Here is a 24,176-nt window from a genome sequence, read left to right on the forward strand (position 1 = left end):
CGGGTGATTGTACACAATGTACACAATTTTTCATGGCTTCAAAATTCGGACCAGACAATACCCCAAAGAAGTGTGTGCTGAAATCTTCGCTGAGTTAAACAACCTAAGTCAGCTGGTCAACGAACCCACTCGAATATGGGACGTGGAAGGTCGAGCAGAAAACACTCTTGACTTGTTTCTTATTTCTTACCTCTGACCCTGATAAGTACACTATTAGTGTTCTATCTCCTCTATGTACATCTGAACATTGTTTTAAATCTGCAAACTCTTCTTGTAAAAACTCTTGAGTTAAAAAAAGAGCTTCTAGGAGACCCGTTTGGCAATAAGAGAAAGCTAACTAGGACGGTTAGGATCTTTGACGTGTCACTATGCTTCGTCGATAGTGACATTGACGCCAGCGCTGATAAAAACTTTTATCTCGAACAGGATTAAAGCTTCAGGTCGCATGGTTTAATGGGACCCTTAAAGATGTTATTAGGGCCAAAGAAGTAAAATTCAGTGCTATAAAGCCAACACTATTGTGTTAAGCCGAAAAAGTTTAAACAAGCCAGGAAGGTCTGCACCAATTCAACGCTGGCAATGAGTGCTATGACTCCACCTGTACTCGAGCGCGTAAATGATTCTAGGGGTTCAATCTTTTACCACACTCGTACTGTGGCAAGAGTCCTAAGTAATCTCAATACACATAAATCCGCTGACCCTGGATGGTACCCCAGGGCTCTGTTCTATCTCCAACACTCTTTCTATTTTTTTGTTAATGATCTCCTATGTATACAATACATTGTCTTGCTGACGATAGTACTCTAAGGCAATGGGCTGGACATATTGATATTATCAGTACGGGTGTCACTAAGCTCCTCTTGTGGAACGGGCACTACTTAAGCTTCTTGGACAGTATTCAAGGAAGTGCATTTAAACAGATTGGTGATAACATCATCGTTTGTTCCTTTAAGTACCTTAAACTTCGTCGTTACGATGTCTCACCCTTTCTTAACGTTATTTAAACAGTTTATGCTCTAGAAAAATAGCCATTTGCATTCCACCCCGTAAACAGTTAAACCGTAATACTCGAACTGCTAGGAATACTCATCAGTATACCCTCGAGCCCAACTTCGGTCATACGGCCAAGTACAGAGATTCGTTCTTTAGCCGTACTACGCGAATGTGGAATGCCTTACCACGTTCTGTCTTTGTCAATCTATGCATTGTTCAGTAATTCAAAACCAATGGGCACCGACACCTCCTTTTAGCCGTTTAGCAAGTAGGCCATTCGAGCCGGCTCATTTGTTGTTCTTAATCTTGCGGATGACATTCTTAACGTGGCTAGAGACTGGGTCTTTATTGACTGGTATCACTCTTCTTTGCTTTGTCCTCCCCAGAATTCCCATGCTGGAGTTTATGCTTGAACTCGTCTACAATACCTTGTTAAGTAGAGATTCCATAACGATTCTATAACCAGATGCCATTGGTTTGGTTAGCAGTTATGTAGAAACGGAGGCGTGGCTTGTGTTACTTTCGGTCCAGATAACTGAGGTAAGAAACTGAGGATGCTTTTTTTCCTTCCACGAATGGTTCCTTACTTCTTTATTTAAGGTGCTCATTTCTAAAAGCTCTTGTTTTTGTTGCAGCATGTGCATTTGACCATTTGACGACTCCTCCATTACCACAGATTCTTTCAAGATACTAGCTTCACTGGGTTGTCGCCGCTTGTAGTAAGGCTAAGAGGTTCCTTTTCCATTACTCATTGTAGCCTCTGGCATTCTCTGGACACTCGGGTTTTGAACTTTGTCAAAACAAGCAATAGGTTAGAGTGCACGTTTGCACCCGGAAGGTTTCTCAAAGTAGTTATCATAATATAGACAACCGTGACTTGTGACTTAACACCTTCAGGCTTTTTTCTAGGTCTATGCCCATGCTACAAAATAAAGACAAAATCTTAAAAAAAGAAGTCATCAGGGACTTATTCATGAAGATCATATGGTGCTGGAATTGTATAGCCATGATAGCCATTTGGCGGATATCGTTTTCCATTGTTGGTTGTGTAGTTTCCTCTTTAAAACGTAAGAAATATTAATTAATACCTCTTAAGAATATTTGTTTTATTAAATATTACTATAAAACCCCTTATTGGAAAGCCCTAAGAATTTAAACAAATACGAATCTGTAGCGGTGAGTATATAACCAAAAAATAACCTTAATAAAAAAATGTTCGTGACTAAATTTATAAACATAAAAAGTTTTCATATTTCAATTCCTTGACAAATTTTTAGCCTCGTTAACAAGAGTTTCATAGAATAATAAATAAAAGAAATTATTTTGAATCTATAAAACCTTTGTATTTTTGTTTTATGGATTCAAAATACTTTCCGTTACATAAAAGAAGTAAAAGTACCAAACAACCGTTAAATTTATTACTCCTTAGACTTTACTCGATTATATGGATTTAGATTTCTTTTCTTTCTGCGAAGCCAATAAAATTAAATTATGCAGTATACTTTTAGGAGAATAATAATGATAATTTTTTCCAATCACATTCAAAATTTTATTTAAAAATAGAAATTTATGTATGGCAGTACGTGTTCTTAGCAGAGACCAATGATTAAATTTAGATCCATAAAAAAGTTAAGAAATCTGGGCAGATAATAGACACAACCATATCTCGAAGATATAATATTGCTTTTGCAGGCACCTCCTTTTCAAAAGACTTTTAAGTGATGGTAATGACACTACAACCATCAAAATCACGCTATACACTCATTTGTAGAAGTAAGTGTTCCTTAAAATTCATCAGAACTTTCACTACTTCTCCAATTACGTATATCCAGTTTATTGACGAAACAATTTACCCTTAAAAAATGTGCTATAACCACTGAAAATTGCTAAGGGATGAAAAGTTGCTCTTTAAGTTGCGGTCACCGCCAACTCGAATTTTAATTAAAAATATTAATAAATTCCTTTTTGCTGCCTTCGTTGCAGTTTAAAATTTTTATAATATTTAATTTTTGATGGAAGTTTAACTTTGAAATTGATAAAATGGGTGAGGAGAGAACGTGTTCACGGTCGTTGGTTTACAGATATTTACTCATTTTCCACAAATGTCACAGATTTTTGATGAGTCGATATTTTATTTATTGCATATCAATATTTAATAGAATTGTAAAGCTTGTCTCTAATTGTGTTATTTATGTTTTTCATGGGATTTCATTATGTTTTTGAAAGTTTGTCCATATCTATCGGCGGTAAATTAAAATGAGCTAAAAAATAACACGGCCAAGAAATTTGTCTTCCAAAATTGAGTTGGTTTTTCTGCTTTTTTGAAACGTTACGAATAAGTAAGGAACAATCAAAACAGCAGCTTAAAAACTAAAAAAACAATGAAACGTTAAGGATGGAAGATTTTTTAATGATCATTCTTTGATTTCCGATCCACCGAATCTAAAAATCTTATGAAATGACTTATTCCAAAGATCGAAAAAGAATCGACAGAACTAATTTGTTTTGAAGGCTACTGGCTACAGCAGCAATATTTCTGTCAACCTCGAGCGCCGTGCACGATTTCAATTCTAAACTTACTTAACTTGTCCTAAATTCTACTTTTGTAAGTTTTACTATTGCAGGCCAAGTAGGTGCTTTAAGACCACCTAACCACTGACGAACACTTTTGTGTGGTGTTGGATCAACACGCCTTTTTTTGTTGGCCATATCTCAGAAAACGACCAAGTTAAATCCAGAAAGTCCTGGATATCCTTAATAGCTCCATTTTGAAGGTCTATGTTGATATCAGACTCACCAGGCTCAATGAGTCCAAGAACACAACTAAAGTTAAGTTGAAAGTCGTCGGCTTAGAGATGACAGAAACAATTTTTATTGAAACTAGGAAGCTCATTGACATAGATAGATACATAATAGAAGAGGACTTAATATCGACCCTTGAGGAACACCAAACGAAGTACGTAAAAAAGTGGACAAACAGTCGCCAATTTGAACTGCTTGTTTTTTGTAAGTTAAATAAGAATATACAAGCTTAGTGGAATTTGCAGAACAATTATAATACAGCATTCGTTTTTTACACAGAGTGACAAGGTTGACAGTGTCAAAAGACTTAGAAAAACCAAGTAAGACTTAATAAGTAAATTCAAAATTATTTCATTGTATTCAAAAAGTCCAATCAGCATTTTTTCATAATAAATGAAAAGTTTCCCAAAATGCTACTAAAAATTGTATTTTGACCAAAATATTTCGGGAACAAAAACATATGTAATTAAAAAAGAGGCTGGGATGCGACCCACACTGATAACTTCCCATCCCGTCTGTCGATTTGTCTGGCTTAAAAGTTTGTCTATATGTACTCGTATCAATTTTTACCATACATGAGTACTATTTTTTGTAGATTTTATTTTTTATGAAAAAAACTGATATTTTCTGCGACATAAAATAAGTTTGAAGGCAATATTTTTAATAAAAATGATTTAAAATCATGAAAATGATATTTTTATTTTTAAAATCATTAAATGAAAATAAAAATAAAAATGAACCAGCATAGTGTTCAAATATGCGTTTCGCCCCGGTGCAATGGTTGGGCTCATCAGAAGATGACCATTGCACTTTGTCTTGACGCATATTTTCTCGAATAAATCGAGATTCCATATAATATGAGCTACATAGAGCTACTGCGAATTATATGGTTGCTACAAGTCTTCATAGAAGATAAATTGTAGCTGTTTTTATTTCCTTGCTAAGGGATTTAAGAAGATGAAATGTTAACAGTCGAACTGTTTGTTCGCAGTAGCTCTATGTAGCTCATATTATATGGAATCTCGATTTATTCGAGAAAATATGCGTCAAGACAAAGTGCAATGGTCATCTTCTGATGAGCCCAACCATTGCACCGGGGCGAAACGCATATTTGAACACTATGCTGGTTCATTTTTATTTTTATTTTCATTTAATGATTTTAAAAATAAAAATATTATTTTCATGATTTTAAATCATATTTATTAAAATAATTGGTGTTCGGAACAAACAGTTCGACTGTTAACATTTCATCTTCTGCAATATTTTTAATTTTTGCAAAGCTATTTGATTCGAAAGTAGATGTTTACCAAGTTTTAGTATTGTTTTTTTTTTTTAGAGTTTTATCTTTTGTAAAAAAAAACTGTCAATTCAAATTTTCTCAAAATGTGTCCTAATGTTGAAAACAATATTTCTTATAAGAAAAAATTAGTTAGAAGCTTTTATCTCAAAGTTTTTAAAAGATATTTGAGTCGAAAATCAATTTTTACCAACTTTTATTAATTTGTATAGGTTTTTATTTTTTATAAAAGAACTATCAATTCGATTTTTCTCAAAATTTTATCAGATGTCAAAAACATTATCTTCGTTGCACAAAATTATTTTGGAGATGAAATCATATTTTAGCCAAACAATTTTGGAGGTGACAAATTTTTTTTGTCAGTTTTTTTTATTTATAAAAAAACCGTTGAATGGATTTTTTTTTTCAAAAAATATAATTCTTGATATCACGTTACAATATATTATATAAAATTTAATTCAAGTCTCTAGAGTTTTTGGTTCCTAAGATATTTAGGGATAACCAAAATATTCACCTTTTTTTCAAACTGCTATGGTAAAAAATCCACCCACGCAATTTTTCTGAGAGCCCTTTCTGCATCTTTCTGCCTTATTATTTGTATAACAAAATTTATTTGAAATCGATATCTCTTCTGGTTCTTGGGCTATGGAAGACGAACAAAACGTAGCGAACGTACGGACGTACGGACGTACGAACGTACGTACACACGCACGCACAAACATCTTTCTAAAAATCTTTTATTTTGACTCTAGGGACATTGAAACGTCGAGAAATGTCAAAATTTTCAATTTGACAAATCGGACCCATTACAATAACTTCCTATGGCAAGTTTATAAGAATATATAAGCTTAGCGGAACTTGCAAAACAATTAAACTTCAGCATAAGTTTTTTACACAGAATGAAATGGTTGACAATGTCAAAAGTCTTAGAAAAATCAAATTAGTCTTAGTCACATCGTCCTTCACCAAAACTTGTCTTAATAAGATAATTCAAAACTATTAAATTGTATTCAAAATATTCTTTTGAAGATAATAAATAAGAAATAAAAACTTTCACAAAAATTGTGTTTCGACCAAAATATTTCGGGAACAAAAAAATATTTTAATAAATCTGATTTTATCCTTTGGAAAATAATGTTTTCAACTTTCAGTAAATTTTTACAAAATACGAAACTTTAAAAAATCGACTAAAAATCATAGAAACTCGTTTTGGACATACATTTTATAAGAACAAAGAAATATATAGAAATTAAAGTTTTAGTTTTACTTTACTTTATTTCATCAATTTGAGAATTTTCATCTCTTACTTATTAAATACAAATATAATATTTTCATGTTTGTTTGAAATTAAAGTTTTGTATTCTACACAAAATGTTTTTAATAATGTTTTGTTAAATATTTGGATTGTTAGTCGCATAACAGTCTATATTTAGTAATGGCGTAGTTTTAACTTGACAGCTGCTATAATATAGCTGCTTCAAAAGTGATAGTTTGCCCAAAATCCACAATCAAAATTCTTATTGAAAAACCTTTTTCAAAGCTCATTTCAAAATAAATACAGATAAGAAAAATAAATTCAAAGGCAATATCAACCAATTCATTCTTCTAATCCCTGTTTTAGGAAAATAAATAATTTTTTTAAAAGTTAGTCCCTTTCAATTCACTTTTACGTCACTTCTATTTCAGCTTTTTGTTTGTAACATGTAAATACAAGTTTTAAATATTGTAAGAAATAATAAAAAAACTAACTACTATTGTTTTAATTCGTTAATCCATATACTCATTGGAAGGAGGACACAGAAATCAGTACCTTTTGTTTTCAATACAAAATTATTTTCTTTAAGAATGTTATTTTTCACGATCAGAACGAAATGCCCCTTGCAATAAAACAATATTCGCTCCAGTCGTGTGGCATGTGGCACCGTCTTGTTGAACCCGCATATTCTTCAAAAATAGGGTATGATAACGCTCCGAAATTGACGGTGAGAGTCGTTCCATCTTAGTTTTAAAAGAAGTAAGGTCCAATCCCACCTTCGGACCAAAGAATGCCCAAAACAGTGACTTTATGTGGATTTAATGCCCTATATTTAATAACTAAAGGCTTGTCAAAACCCCATGCACTGCAACTTTGTTTATTAACATACCCACCGAGTGAGAAATGTGCTTCGTAACTGAAGACAAATTTGTTCTACTACTTGTCGTCAAGGTCCATATGGTTCAATTTGGGCCATAAGAAATTAGTTATAATTAATATGTAGCGCTCGCTGTTGACAGTGACCGCCTCACTAACGTCGTTTTCAAAAAACTACGGACCATTACGCCACCACCGGCCCAAAATCCACGCCAAACGGTAACTTTTTGAGGATATGCATTATCACCTGTTTAACCTCGTGTGGGTTGGTGTCGTCATATATACGGTAATTTTGCTTGTTCACACAGCCATTCATCCAAAAATGCGCCTCGTCACTAAAGATGATTTTTCGGTTAAAATGGGGATCCTCTTCCAAACTATTCGAAGCTCAGTCAGCGAAAAAACGACGTTATGTATGGTCATGAACTTTCAGCTCCTGGTTCAGTAGGATCTTGAACGGGTTTAGGCCCAAGTTCCGATGCAATATTCTCTAAGTTAAAGTCCGAGTTCTTATGCACGGCGAGGAATAGATTGCCTAGGGTTCAATGGCCAATCTTACGTTCCTTGAACGTACGGAATAATAAACAAAAGATTTTACAGCTGTCACCAAAACAAAATGGCCTCCACGGGAAGCCAAAATCTACCCCCTCCAATTTAAAAACTCTATACTTTTACAAATATCTACAGACGAGTACAAATGAAAATTCATCAGTGTGGGTCACATCGCAGCCTCTTTTTAGTAATGGAATAGTTTTAAATTGTCAAATGCCAAAAGATAGCTGCTTCTTTCCAAAACTCATTTTTAATGTAAGATATCACACAATATTTCAAGTCCCACGTACTTTTAAAATTGTATGTTGGAAAAAGTGAGTCTCTTTTAAAAATAGTTTTTAATCAAATTAAATCTTACGTCACACCTTTAGTAATTTTTGCTAACCTTTTTGCTAAACAGGTTAATATAAATTTCTTAACTGCATCCCTACAATTACTCGCACACAGGAATGGTTGAGAGTTGTAAGTCACTAGGCCATGGTTCTCTACGGACTGTTGCTCCACCTAGTTTATTTTTTATTTTTTAAAGCAAACATGAATAATGAAAATGACAAAAATATGTAATTTTTGTTTCGAATACTTTTGAATTTGACGACACTATTGTTTTTAGATCTTTTTAAATGAAATACAACTTTTTTGTGAAGTCACAATCAGAGTTGAAAAATCACAATACAATACCTTATGATAGGCCTACTATTTCTGCGCATGTATCTTTTTTCTTAACAAACAAATATGTTTCATTTGAGTTATGTTAATGTATGTTTGCTTTTGTTATGTAATCTGTTTCATTGTATATCCTGTCAAAATTAGGCTTGTTTAACTATAATTCGTCTTAGTTAAAATATGTTATAGAGTTCACGTCAGTTAAGAAGGGTTGTACGGGAGCTTGTAGCTTTAAACAACTACGATGTCTAATATCCTACAATCCGTGTTGTATTCGTTAAAAGAGCTTAGTAAAAACATTTCTGAATATTTTACAACGTAAAAGCTAAGCTTAGTATGAAATTGTGCCAAGTTCGAATAAAATAGTGGTGAACTTCAACTCTTAATAACCTTTTAGTCCCTATATTTTGTATAAGTTTTTTTTTTAATTATTGTTTTTTTTGTCAATCAACTTTTTTGTTTGTAAAGAAAACTTCAAATTTAAAAAAAGAAATTAATTTTATTACATTTACACATTTATTTAACTTGAGACAAAAAGAATAAAATAAAATTTATAAACAAAATTTTGTATTTATTCCTTTTCTTTTATTTGTTTTGTTTTGTTTGATTTAATTTAATTTTTGTTTTGTTTATTTTGATAAAATCACTTTAAGGAACGTGTTTTTTTTAAAATTATAATTCTGTTTACAAAGTAAATGTTTCCACAATTTATGTATTTCTTGAAATGACATTAATGCATTAATTTATTATTAAATGCATTCTGGCAAGTCCTTTTTTGAATTAAAAACAGAAAACAAAAAAAATTAACAATAAAAATCTCAATTATCTACAACGGCTAAATTACATACTTATTTTAAAGTTTATTATTTTATTAACATTATTGACGTATTGAGTTTAACGCAATGGCAATTCTTCCATTGCACGTAATTTTGAATCCTTTTCTAGGGGTTCTTCCCTCCTGAAAACAGCTTTGTATGCAATCGAAGCGACAAGTGCTGCTGCCATTGGTCCGACCCAGTAAATCCAATGATCTGTGAAATCAGCATTCCACAAGGCTGGTGCAAATGATCTTGCTGGATTCATACTTGCTCCGGTGAAGGGTCCCTAAATAGATGAAAAAATTAATATCTAGTCTCATTAGAAGAATGAAGATTTAAAGTAACTTACTCCTGTGCAGGCCAATGAAGCAACAGCTAAACCGAATTTAATTGCAACTGAGTCATGATGCTTAGCATTCCTTGGATCCCACACACCACAGCAGAGAAAGATCAACACCGTTGTCAGGACAAATTCGATTCCAAGTCCTTGAAGAGTAGAAATTTCCGAAGTTGGTGTAGTAACACACAATCCATGTTCGGCACCAGCGATCTTAACTGTGTTTGCAGGAACTAAAGCCTTCAACAAACCGTATCCAATAAATGCACCCAAAAACTGTCCAACAACATAAATAACTCCAACCATTGGGGTAATCAATTTATAAATAACCGCTGCCAATGTAACAGCTGGATTCATGTGAGCTCCAGAAACACATCCGAAACATTGAATCAAAATCATAATCACCAGACCAAAGTTCAAAGTCGTCTGAAGGTGATTGTTCGGGAAGATATCACTCTTAACACAGCCCATACATCCGAGGAAAATAAGTAGACCTGTCGAAATTAATTCGGCCAGGAAGACGGTTATTTTATCGACCATTGAGATTTTCATATTGGGGCAGAATAAATCTGAAATAAAGACAAAAGTTAAGTTGTGTTATAGTGTTTACTTCTTGGACTAATTTATTACAAATTTTATTAATTCCATTAATAATAATAATAACAAAATAATTTCTGTGGACTGTGTTGTGTGGTTTCGAGTTATTTTATTTACATTTATCTCCCGCTTGAACTCATGAATACATATTTCCTGACTCTGTGCGAGGTTATCGATTTTTCCTATGCCTCACTGATAAAGAACACCGAAAGAAACTAAATGGGAAAACTATGAGATGTGTTATGGGGAGAATAGGAATACCCTATATTAAGTATAATTTTATTACATTATTGGGGTATTGTTAAATAAATGTTTTATCTTGTGATAAGTTGCTCAGAAACAGAATTTGTTCGAAGAACGTAATCTCAAACATTTTATGATTTCGGAATCATTCTGCAACCATAGAAATGATAGGAGGACTGCTGATTACAAATTATATATACGTCAAGATTGGAGTTTAATGGGAAGTTACATTTACTGCACCCCTTGGTGTTACTCGCATGTTGTATTTTAGAACAAATTTGGTTTTCACATTATAAATTTTGTAGTGAGCCAACTTTAAAAGATGGTCATATGCTATCCAGGACTTTTTCTTAGAACTATTAAAGACGAACAATTTTGTCAAACAATATTTAAGCAAAACCTTAACAATTTCGTTCGCAAAACAAACTCTCAAAACGTAAAAAATCCCCTATTTTCGACTATTCTTTATTGGAACCCCGCTCGTCATGGTGTTAGTGATGTTGTTTATCCTTTTTTAATAAGTTTTAAAGAATTTTTCAAATCGGACCAAAAGTCTCTGGGATTAGTGGCTTCAAACGAACAAACAAACAAACAAACAAGCAAACAAAATCTTCAGCTTTATAATAGCATAGATTTGGTCAACTGTTGCCTTTGAAACTGTGACTTTTGACATTTGAGATCGACATTATTAAAAATAGAATGTTTCATCGAAGTATTAGATTAGAAATCCATTTAAAATTGGTGAACATTTTGAAATCACACACAATTGAAATTGAGCTGTAGGAACAAGTTTGTAGTGGAAAAAAACGAGGCTCAAGAACAACTGACAACATTCCAAACAAACAAACAAGCAAGCAAAATCTTCAGTTTTATAATATAAGCATAAATCTGCTGCTTTTGAAGCTGTCACCTTTTGGTATTTGAGAAGGCCATTAATAAAAATAGAATGATACATGCTTCATTGAAGCATTGAATATAAATTCACTTCCATTTTTGAGCTTTTTTTTTTAAGATAATAGAAATTGACCTGTAGGAACAAGTTGGTAATGGAAGGAATTAAAAATAGTCTCAAGAACAATTGACAACAGTATATATTGGTGAAATTCCAGGTATGTAAATTCCTCATAGATGTTGGGAAATAGACATTTTATTAATGATACAACAAAATTACACAAAGACCCTGGCACCTTAATATCTTTAAACACATTTTCACAAGAACTCAAGAAAAGTCGTATTTTGACTGATTCGGTAATTGAAATGGATGACAATTATTAGGATTTTCACACAATCTAAAAGTAATTGTGGTATTTGGGACTAAAAATATCAGATAATGATTTTTGAAGAACCTCTCCATTCTCAACATTTGGTGCGGTTTTTGATTGGACCTTACTTCATCGAAAATGCCATCATTTCTTTTAATAAGTATTTGAAAATTAAAATGAAATATCTTGTTCGAAGACTTGTATTTGGTTTGGTCTCAAAAATTCTGTTACTCAAAATTACCTTAAATCTGTAAAATATTTATGAAATTTTGTGTTGTAAAAAAATAAGTCAAGAAATGTGTCAGAAGAGTTTTGGTTGTAGAACATTGAAGAACACAGAATAAAGACCAGTTTATCAAACAAATATATTTTTTCAACATTGACTTTCATCATATATTATTAACCTTTCTATAGCTTCTATTTGTTTTTTTTTCGGCACCTTAAGGTGTGTAACTGAGTTCTGAACGTAAACCTTAATAGATATGTACATGGTCTGTTTGTGATAAACATCACCTTTACACAAAACTTTTCAGACTTTTTTTGTTCTTCCTCACCCTTATTCAATTATTATATTAGTTTGATTTGTGATAAAACATCCCTAAAGTTTTTGGTTATGCTCCTAACTTTTGAGAATAGGATTAGAGGAAATCAGACAAACAAAAATATGTTCCTACCCACCCAAAAAAAAGGGAGAATATTCCATGCAATAATTAATAACATAAGAGGAAAGACATCAAAAAACTTTTGAACACAAATTTTAGTTAGTGATTTATTATCATTTTCAATTTCCTGAGAAATTATTGATCATTGAAAAAAGGAGGAAAATAATTTTTCAACAGTATTCTCCCTTTTGAAGTTTAGCATTTAGGTAATAGAAATTTAGTTATTAAAAGACATCTAAAGAGTTCTTTGACAGTTCATTGCGGCCATCTTGATGATTTCCGAGAACTTTTGATAAGTTAAGTTCATTTTGTAGTTTAAAAATTCGTTAAGCAAAATACATAGAGAGATCTTAAGACATCTAAAAAGTTTCATAAAGTTTGCCTGTTCATTGCGGCCATCTTGTTAAATTAAGATCTGTCACATTAGCTGTCGTTTATTAAATCTGTCCTGTCAAACAAATTTATTGAATTATTCTATGAACGTTTGTGCGCTCACAACTAGGTCAAGAAATTGTGAATTTCAAACCCTTTACAAGAATATTGTCATTTTAGGTTCCAAAATCCAATGACCTAACTTAACTTACCCTATTGGAAAACGAGTTATTGCATAGCAGCAAAGCAAGGATACGAAAAAAATAAAGCTTATTTGTGGCTAAGGCCATCAGTCTTTGCGACTCACACAAAGTTATTGCTGACAATTAAAAGTGATGAAGCACTTCAAATCGTTTCAAATCGCTATGGTGCGGTGTAGTGCTGTTCTCTAGATACAAATGTATCTCGGTGTATAGAGATAAATCCAAGCAAATAACGATTTAATGAAATTATTTGCCCACATGAGAAGGCACAAAGTATAGGTACGAGTAGGTTTACCACACAAATTTTCTAAATTGGCCAACTCTAGGTTAGACATTATAGGCCCTTATCCTATTCCTAATAACCTAACCCATAACCAATTTGTGTGTTTGAATATAAAAACGATGCATCTTGGTTTTGTAGCCATGACTATACAGTACTTAATATTTTTCGTTTTATATATACATTTTTGTTTCAAGGGTTCCTGAAGGGAAAGAATAGATTCATATCTATGAGAACTTGTAGCTGTAATAAGAATGCACAAGGATGAAAATAAAAGATATAAATTGGTTTTGCGGCTTTGAACTTTAGTTTTATGACTTTTATTTCTATCCACTGTCTTCTGTTGCTGCTCCTGGATACCATCAGGCATATGTTGCATGCATATAAGTAAAGCTCTATATTTGGTCGTCTGGTCATCTAGAAAGACTTTAGGGGCCACTTCAGAGCAAATGTAATAAACTTCTTCTGATTTAACCTTCTGCAAATATTGTTTACAATACTGTTTTGTTTAACATGTGTAATACCTTTCCATAGATACATAGATACATGATGGTATGAAGATGAACAAAAGAACATTGAGAAAAATTCCCTTTGGAGTGGCATTAGTTTCAAAATTTATAAACTCTAACCGAATATTTATTGAAACATTTCGATGAAAATGTAGTTTCTATGAATTTTAAAGAAAACACTGCAGTACTTAAATGTTTGATATTCATTCTTTTGAATGAAAATAAAACAAGGTTAAATGGTGCATGTCGTATGCTTGAGATATAAACGACATACATTACATTTATATGCAAGCAATCCATTTTAAAGTTTATAAATGGACACAAAAGTTCCATATCACTCGAAAATCTCATTTTATACAACAAACAAAAACATTTTGTGTTAAGAAAAAATAAGAAAAACTTTACCACAAAATGTGATTTGAAAAAGTTTCATAGAGAAAACTTTGGAACTTTTTTTTCCAGTTGAAGACAATCTTCATCTTAAATTCAAAACCAACTAAAAAAAATAAAATCGAAAGAAAGAAAAAGAAAACCATGCCTTGAATTATATGGCTTGCCTAAGATACCATACTTTGTGCGATGACTGTTTGACAAATTGTTGTCGTGTCGGTTAGTTTTTGTGTTCACTTCCCATAATGTGCCTCTTTACACCCAGTTAAAGCTTAAACAGCTCTAAGTGATGTCTTCTCTTTTTGATGTCACATAATTGATTGTCGTGGTAAAAATGGGATTTTTATATGTAAGCTAGAAAGAATAATCCATTCACAAAACTTTAGTTGAGGAACAAAATCAAATCGATAAACTTAAGGCTTTAAAGTTTCACTGTACCGAAATCTAGCCAACAACGTAACGTGACGAGATGACATGCTGCGAGCTACATATTGCAACCTGAGAGATAGTTTTTTTATTTTAACTTATAGATGTTACAATATTCTTGTGTTAAAATAGAAAGAATCAGATATTCAGTTTAATTAGTGTAACAGGATCAATGTTATAAGGGTACATACATATACAAGAGCTGAGCTATCATACATCAAATAACCCAAAGGGCTTTTCTGATTTTCTAGGAAACTACATTTCACGATTCGATATTATATACTGAATGAACATTGGAGTAAATGCAAGAGCAAAAGGATTGTTGATGAGGTTTTGATTGAGATAGAATCGATTTTTATTTTCGTGTGAACTATATTCTGGAAAGAATAGAGGAGGTATAAGTAATTGAATATGGTATATACGAGTAAAGAATATGTTCATTTTCTCTATAATGATGTAAAACTCAGTTGTCAAACAAAAGCTACACAAATTTATTAGTAATTGTTTCATCAGGACAGAAATGAGGATGTATATTTACGGAGAGACGAAAAACTTTATGTAGGAAGTTCAGTCTAAATTCATCTGAAAAAGTTTTATTCACAGGGTCTATAAAGTCTACATCGATATCTTCCTCTTTCGATCCTAAAAGATCATCAATAAGGTCCTAGTAAAATTTGTTGGCAATAATTCTTGAATTTTCCGAGCCCCAAATATGAAATTTTTTTTTTAGCCTCCCAGATAAAAAAGGACATCATCACTGATGATGATTTTTTTATTCAAATTCAGATGATTTAATATAATTTTAAGGAACCAATCAGCAAACACACGGCTTTGGTGATAATCGACTCATGGCGTGATAGTATAACTGCGAAAGATTGTCATGCCAGAAATCTTAAGTTTAATCCCTGTCTGTGCCTACTAAGTTTTTGCAAGGGTTCTGCCTCTAGCGAGGAATTAAAAAAAATTCTTTATCTATAGTTCTTCCTCAAGTAAACCGTTCGGGTTGAGAGTTGTAAGACACTAGGCCTTGATTCTCTTATTGCTTAACCACTTTTTAACAATAGTTCTTGATATTTCTCATATGTCTTCTTATATCCTTGAGGGTTAAACAGAATCCCTTTCACTAGGATAATTTTTAGATGAAAATCTGAATAGTTAAATGTAATCGATTGGCTTGAGTTAACTTTTGGAATCCTTTAACCTAGTCTTAGTGTTATTATCAACACAATATATGTACGGACTACAGACAGAAACAGTTGCAATGCTTCATATTACTGACTTGTCCTTACAGTTCCAATTTTAATAAAAGTTTCACTATTGCCAGCTGATAAGGTGCTTCATTACGACCTAAAAGTGCTTTTATTTTGGGAAATGCAACTGCAAATTGTTCACCATTTTTAGAGTAAATTTTTCTCTCTCAATGTGCTTTTGAAACTTTCATTGTTTAGTTTTTAGATATTTTGATACTTAGTTGTCAAATTTTCTAAATACAATATCTTCAAAAGTTACAAATGCCCAAATAGCGAGCTATCCAAAATGAAACCTCTTATTGGAAATCTCTGTATTACCAACTCTTTTTCTGTTTGAGAAATTGAAAATATGAAAGTAATCGGAAGAAATAACCAAATAAATTATATTTTTTGCTATTAATTATTCTATGAGTTGTTAGCACATAATTCCCTTCCAATTAAAATAGAAAACATTAACATTAAGGTGTGAATTTTATTCTAAAATTTAGAGAAAATTTGTTAACTTTACAGAAATAGATATACATTATTTGTTCACAATTTTTGGGGTACATTTTTATAAGTTGAACGAGTTTTAAAGTTTGTCCCATCAAATTTAAAAAAAATACGTTCTTTTTTTTGTCAAATGTCTTAAAATGACATCTTCAAAGGTCACAACTGTCTTAATAGCGGGTTATTGAAAATGAAACCCCTTATTGGAAAACACTATATTATCGACAAATTGAACATACAAAATTTAACTAAATAAATAAGCAAATAAATGATATTTATTGGTACTTATCAATCTTTAATTAGATAGCACATTATTTAATTTGAATGGAAATAGTAAAAATAAATATCAAGGTGTGACTTTTATTCTTAAATTTAGTCTCAAAATTTGTTAACTTTACACCTACCTTTTCAAAAATATGTATTAAATTCAACATCATCAGTTAGTTCTTTTTATAAATGCTATAAGTGAAGAATAACCTACAATATTTGCGTACTACATTATCATATTTCAATTCAATAGAGCTCAAATTTAAGCAATATTATAATTTGTTTGCATTTTATTTTCAAGTTCAAGTTCATTTGCAAATATATTTAAGAAAAACACAATTGACATAAGAACCAAACAAAACATCAATAAATAATTTCATTGATATATGTATTTTATTTTTGATGTGTTGTTTTTTAATTTGAATTGTATGCCATTGAATTCAAACACAAAAATGATAATGATAAGAGAACTATATGTAAATAGTAAAGTTTTTGTATCGATTTAATATGACAAAATCATCGTGCTTTGAGATCAAACTGTAATTAAGTAAGTTTAATCACGAATCAATCGAATTAGGAATTGACATGTTTTGAAACTGTTTATTTATAAGCAATAAATAATAATTTATTGCGCAAGAGATTATCTTTGAGATTTTTAAACTGCATTAAATATTTAGTTTATATTCAAAACATTTTCTAATGCAAAGTGATCTAAAGATTAATAATTATATGTGTAAATAACTGAATACAAATTAATGTTAACAATGTTTTAAATTGCATGATTTGAATTATTTTTATTGTTATTAGAATATGAAATAACTTGATCACAGGGTGGTTGTGGTTTTCCTTTGGTGACATTTATTGAATGGAATGATAATGACTGCAATCAATGGATCCCAATCAATATCTTAAGAATCAGTTCATGTTTTCTTTGTTCTTTAAAAATATGATTTAATTAAAATATTTATAGTGAAAGGTTTCAGTTATATTGAGTATTCAAAAAATAAATAATGTTATAGTTTTGCACATTTATTCTAAATTTAAATATAAATGTGTTCAACATTTTAAGTCTAAAAGTGTTTGGCTCCAAAAAATTTATTAATTTAATGCAAGTTTTTCAAATATTTTTTCACTCATTTAAAAAAGCTTTTAGAAAATATTTCGAAAACAAAAAAAGACACACTTTCGATTAGTGCCCCTTTTGCAAAAAGGCATTGGAAAACGAGGTAGGGGTTGAAAAGGAACTGTCGGTGTACATTTTTGAATTCTTGAACATTGCAATGACAGGGAATTCTACTTTTCAATTCTTGAACATTGCAGTGACTGGGAATTCCACATTCACATTGTACGGCTAAAGAACGAATCTTTGTACTTGCTAGTTTAACCGAAGTTAGATTCGAGGTTATTCACTGAGCATTTCTGGAGGTGCGAGTATTACGGTTGGATTATTTTGCTATTTCTCTGGAGTATAGTAATCATCAGATCGAATGGAATGGGGTGGCGCATCAGTTCGTTGTGAACCAGGGCCTAGTGTGTGCAAGTAGTGTTGTCAGGAATGGAAGGGACCTACAATTTAAAGCCGAATCCGAACGGCTAGTTTGAGAAAGCACTTTTTCATGACAAGAATTACTCTTGAAGGATTTGTCAATTCCTCGCAAGAGGCAGTACCCGCGAAAATTATTTTTTTTTTAATTAAGGTGGCACAGGGATTGAACCCTAGACCTCTTGCATGACAGTCCAACGCACTAACCATCATGCCACGGGTAGTAATCATCAGATAATCAGTTACAAAAACTTAAAAAAAGGGTTAAGACAAGAGACTTTAAAATGGTTTTCAAGCCACTTTGATAATTCAACAATGATATCATCATCAATTAATTTGAATACTCTACGTTCAATACTGTCCAAGAGACTTATGTAAGTAAGAATTATACTCAAGTTTGGAACGCATAAAAGCGTTATAGATAATAACTAGATCAGATAGAAAAAGACATTTCTTGCTCTGCTTTTTAGGAAACCCAAACATTTTGCAGCAGTTTAGGAGACATCACTTATGTGATCGTTCCACAAGAAATTTTTACTGGTGTATATAAAATGAATTTCAAGGTTTTCAGTCTCCTTCAAGTGCCACTTATGAATAATGGAAAAGGTGGTTGATTATGTTATAAAAGGTCCACCAAATAACTTCTTTTTTTTTTTAAACAGGGCACAAAACATCGAGTGTAGCGTCGGTTGGACGTAACGCCGGCCGCGCCGTCTTGGTGAAACCAAATGTTTCCAATATCTTCCTCTTCAAGTTTTGTGAACAAAAATTCAATCAAAATTGCTCATTAACGATCGCCATTAACTGTAAAGGCCACTCCTTTCTCATTTTGGAGAAAAATGGCCCAATTATGCCTTTGAACTAAAATTCGCACCAAACAGTGAATAGTTTTGGGTGTATCGGCTTTGGTTTTTCTGTGCCCCCAAATTAAGTGGAAGGAAAAACTAATTATCTGTCAAACTAGACATGAGATATAAGTGTTACCATTCACGAAATAAGCACTAGTTGAAAAAAAACGTTAGATGTATTTAGACGATTTTTGATTGACCAATTAACAATGTTTTCTAGGTTATAATTTCATAAGCTTATCATACGTTGATGATCCACATTTAAAGAGCAGGGTTGTATATCTAAAAATTAATATGAAATGCTGAATATATTTTTGATAGCGAAGCATGCAAGTGAATTAGAAATTTCAGACAGGAGATAGTAAATAAAAGGGAGAAAGAGTATTAGAAACAGAACAGATCCCTGTGGCACACCAGAATTTATTTTGTGTTTCTCAGAATTAGGCCATCTAATGGTTTGGGTTGTTCCAAAAAGCTATTTCTAATCCAATAAAATAGAGATTAATTAAAAACTAAGGAATGCATTTGCGATAAAAGAGCCTGATGCCAAACTCTATGAAAAACTTTTTGTAATATCAAGCGCAATAATCTTACTTTCTCCAAAACTATAATAGAATGTGTTCCATTGTTTGGTAAGATAAACCATTGGATCACCGGTTGACCTATTGCTACGAAAGTCGTAATATCGGTCATTAAGAAGCTTTCTATCTACAACATATTTATCAAGGTGATGATAAATCAGAGCTAGCGTTTCCGTGACCTTGGAAGAAGAGATCTGAGTGTGATCAGTCGATAAATGAAAAAGCTAACGCAGCAGTTTTGCTAACGTTAAAAAACACCTATTGAAAAATGGGATTCTGGCTACTGCAAGACTGATCCCATACAATCATTTACGCTTCAGCAAAGCCATAACACTCTCTGGCAGCTTTGAATTGGTGGCGAACTACCTTTCAAAAAAGTTAGCTCTTTCTATAGAGCCAAAAATTGGAGTATCATTGCCAACGATAACTTTGAAATTGAAAGTTTTCAATCTAATAAGAATCTTAAATTATCAAAAAGTTGTATTCGAAAATGATTTAAAGCATACAATTAAACCTCAAACTTGCATTTAAGTGTGTTAAAGAGGTACACGGTTCTGCTGCATAAATTGAAAAAAAAAAACAAAATAAGACGAATTCGGTCGTAGGTTTCGTTTTCTTAGGCACAATCAAACGAAATTTAAAATATAACTTACCTACAGTTTTAGGCCAATTTTAACTTAAATTATCTCACATTTTCTTTCATGCGTTCATGTATTGCTTTTATATGTCACCAACAAATCTACCACAGTCAAAAATCACACAAATCATCATATAATTAATTTAAAAAGTAGAAAATAGTAGGTGACTTTATTTTACATAGACGTCTCTTATTCGCCAAAAATGTTATTTGAGCTAATGTCTAATAGAGCAAAGATTAAATTATATGCTTGTAGTAAGTTTGCACAAAGAAATTTGAACATAAATTCATATACATAGGTTATTGTACCTTTCTTTATTCTTATACAGTTCAAGTTAGAATTTATCATAAATTCGACTTAAATTAAATTAGAAATGTTAAGAAAAAGAAATGATTCCTAAAGTTAAAGTCCTTATTTTGATTATTAAAACAAAATGATAAACAAAAATGCTTTAATTAAAATTAAACTTAACCTAAGTAATCCTTTTATTCTTATTTTAGTAACACAATTTAAAAAGGATTAATTTTAATTAATAATAATTAATTGCTAATCGAAATCAGAAAAAAGTTAACGAAAATTTAACGAAATTAGAACAAGAAGTTTACAAATTTCATACTGAAAAATATCACGCATACGCCTGAGTATACATAATAATTATTTTTAGTAGGAAAATGAAATCATTACACATAATGACAGAAGGTATTTTTGTTTTACCAACATTTATATTTTTCATGAATTTTAAAATTGCAGAGAATGTTTTCTGCATTAATTCCACTGATTAAGTTTTCCTTTAACATTTTATTAATATAATTATGACTATCACGAGTATCTTTGATCAGCCAAACATATTAGAAAATTATTCCCTGGTCCTTAATTTCTCATTTCAGATTTTTGAAATTAAATCAAAATTATTATTAATATTAGTCTTATATTTTGATCCTTGCTTGTTGAATCGAAAACAAAGCAAATTATGTGAGAAAATGCCTTTTTCGTTAAGAATATTCATTAAAGAATCTAATTGAGTAATTAGTTAATATCTATTTGTGATGCTATGATTCCCCACGAGCTCTGTTATGCTATTAAATTTATTTATTAAATTTTATGACTAATAGTATCATTATTTGAGTAATAAAATGTTGACTCGCCACCGCACCGCATCCTAAGTAGGCTTTTGGGTATTGTTTTTAAGACATTTCTTTTTTTCTTTAATTTGATGAAAGGACCATCGCTTACAAGTCAATATTTTTATTTTTTTAATTTAAAAAGGTCACGAAAAACGAATTATTTTTATATGAGTGATTTTCTGAGGTCGGTTTTGTTTTGTTTAATTTTATTATTTAATTAAGCATGAAATCATTTTCTTTGTTTTTATCTTTTTTGAAAAAAGAAAGAAAAAGTACTTTTTTAAAAGAATAAAATTTATCAAAAAATACTTCTTAAGAAAAATTAAGTTTGTCAAAAAAGATTGACATAGGAAAACCTACGCTTCATTTGATTTTGGAGCATTCAATTTTTAACTTTTCAAGGACCTCAGCTTATCACGCGTACCTACATATATTTATGCATGTGTCTTGACCTTGATCCATCCTTAACCTAAAAGCAAACTCACAACTAAATCATAGCTTTTGACCATAAAAAATATTGAAAAGTAAAATTTCAACACACGGCCCTGAATGTTCTTCAAACAATTAAAAAAATGTAGTAGTTAATCAAAATCACTCACTGTGGAACGAGAAGTTATTGCATTTTTATAACACCATATATTAATTTATATATTTATTTACCTACAAAAACAAACCAGAGATACCACGTCCTATTTTAAAAAAATTTACAAACTCATTTAATTAAACACACGAGATCACATTTTTTTGTGTGTTAATCTAAATAGATACAAATATGAGTGATTAAGCAATAAATTTTTATAAAACCAAACAAATAAAATTTTTATTATGTGCCACTGTATCAAAAAATCAACATAATTATTGTCTCTGCAAACAGGAGGCGCCCATCACAAAATATTTAAATAGAAAATCATAAAAATTTATAACTAAACTTCACTTTCGCACAAAATTTTTATTGTGATTTTCTTATCATAATAATAAAACTTTATACAATAAAATAAAACCATAAACTATAGCTTCTTTAAATCAATCACAGTTTTATCACTTCGTATTTAACTTATATGTATAAATAAACTACCTTTCCGACTCGTGTGAAGCTTGAGATTTTTAATTTTTTACGAAATGAATCTTATCCGAAAAATATAGTTTTTTTTTTTTTAAATTTCAAGACGGTCCTAAGGTAAGAACCAAGCTCATCCGCCACGGTAGGTATACGATCCGTGAAATATAAAAAGCAACTAATTTCAGATTATAATTTAATATAAGATTTTATGTGTGTGCTGTGTGAATAAACGTTTTCGAAATAAAATCACATTTTTATTTTCTTAATCTGAAATATTTGTTAAACATTATTATCTCTATCAGGCGATATCAAAATACAAACTGAGGGAGACAACGATGGTGACGAGATGGTGACTGGGGGCAGGAGGGCACACGGCGCAACGATGACAATAGGAATTATTATTTTTTCTTTGTAAAGTCAATAATAATTAAACGATTGATTATAAACTGTCGTGATTGTTTAACAAAATAATCATCAATAAATAAAAATTCTTCCTGCATAACATCAATCTGTTAAAAAGCTGTATTTTGAAATTTAATTTTAATGACCCCTTTTGCTAATTTAAGGAAATTTTACATACTCTTGTAAATTTAATCGATTTTCATGTATCACACTCGATTAAGTGGCGATTAAATGCCTAACATGGTTATGCTTCAAGTTGAATTTGATAGTGTAGACTTACTTGAAATAAGTTTGATACACACTTTATCACTTCCCTGCCACTTAAACAGACTATGCAATAATTCTTGTGGTGTCGTCAATGTGTGAAACTTTTTCAAGTGCCACTTTATCCGGTAACTTTGCCCAGGATATCTTTATCTTTGATATTATGTAATATCTACAAATAATGCCATTTTCGTAATTATCGGATTAATGTTGTTATAGTGATTATGAAATGCAAATACTTTTGCAGAAACATCAATATTCAAATTTCCTAACAAACGACGAAAGTGGCAAAATAATTTCGCACAGTATTTAAAAAAAAGAAGACAAAAAGGTTTTTTAGCCTGCTAAATATTTTATTTATATTGTAACAGTAAATTTTGTATTTTGACATTTTTAAAAACATTTTTTTTGAAGAGAAATCAATGAATGTTATTTTAATATGAACCAACATCAATCTCTTCCAACAACGATTAAACAGACCATAAATCATGAACACAATTACCACAAGAATTGCACCATCCACAAAGTCAAATCAGAGATAGCAATCTGATTGGATTCTACACGGAACCGTTATAAAATCATCTTCTGGCGAATCATCATCTTTGAAATAATTTCAACAAATTGGTTATATTCCCAATCATTAAAAAAGAACATTCAAAATAGCCAGTGACAAATAAACGAATCTTGATTCTGATTTAGCTAAGAAAGTTTCTAACTTCAATTCTTTACAGAAGTTTAAAAGAATGGATCGAAAACAACAACCAACTCAGCAAGCAGGATTTCGATGGAGATTCTCAGTGCAAGAGCATTTATTCGCTCTGAAAAGTTTTGAAAGGAAATCAATCAAAAAGAATAAAGATATTGCATTAATGCTTTTTTGGTGGATTTCAAAGCAGCTTTTGAAAAAGTTAAAAGAAATGCCTTGATGTACAAATTATCATCGTTAGAAATTTGTTTGGGACGGTGTAAAATTTTCTGAAGGGTTTGAAACCACAATAGGCATTCCCCAAGGGTGTATATTAAGTCCGATGTTATTCGCCTTGTTTATTGATGACGTGTGTGGTCATGACCGGATTAAGGGGAGGACTCTTTCACGTTTTACCTACAGCCTACAGTACTTTGTACGTACATGATTATTTAATTATATTAATCTTAAATCTATATTTGTTCACT

At 31.2% G+C, this 24,176-nt stretch overlaps 1 protein-coding gene across 3 annotated transcripts in view; it reads right to left on the bottom strand.

The window, feature by feature from the left end:
* Positions 1-8,917: 8,917 nt before the first annotated feature.
* Positions 8,918-24,176, bottom strand: part of LOC129949258 (aquaporin AQPAn.G-like) — a 75,208-nt gene continuing 59,949 nt past the window's right edge. For 2 of the 3 annotated variants that reach the window (XM_056060596.1, XM_056060598.1), the window contains 2 exons: positions 9,606-10,162; positions 8,918-9,542 (listed from right to left, as the gene is read on the bottom strand). In XM_056060596.1, coding sequence (XP_055916571.1) covers positions 9,333-9,542; positions 9,606-10,162 — 767 coding nt within the window. In that variant the 3' untranslated portion in view covers positions 8,918-9,332. Of the gene's footprint in view, positions 9,543-9,605; positions 10,163-22,352; positions 22,521-24,176 lie in introns of those variants that run through there. The other variant, XM_056060597.1, reaches the window with a different exon arrangement.

Source organism: Eupeodes corollae, chromosome 3 (assembly GCF_945859685.1).
Source record: "Eupeodes corollae chromosome 3, idEupCoro1.1, whole genome shotgun sequence".
NCBI lineage: Eukaryota > Metazoa > Arthropoda > Insecta > Diptera > Syrphidae > Eupeodes > Eupeodes corollae.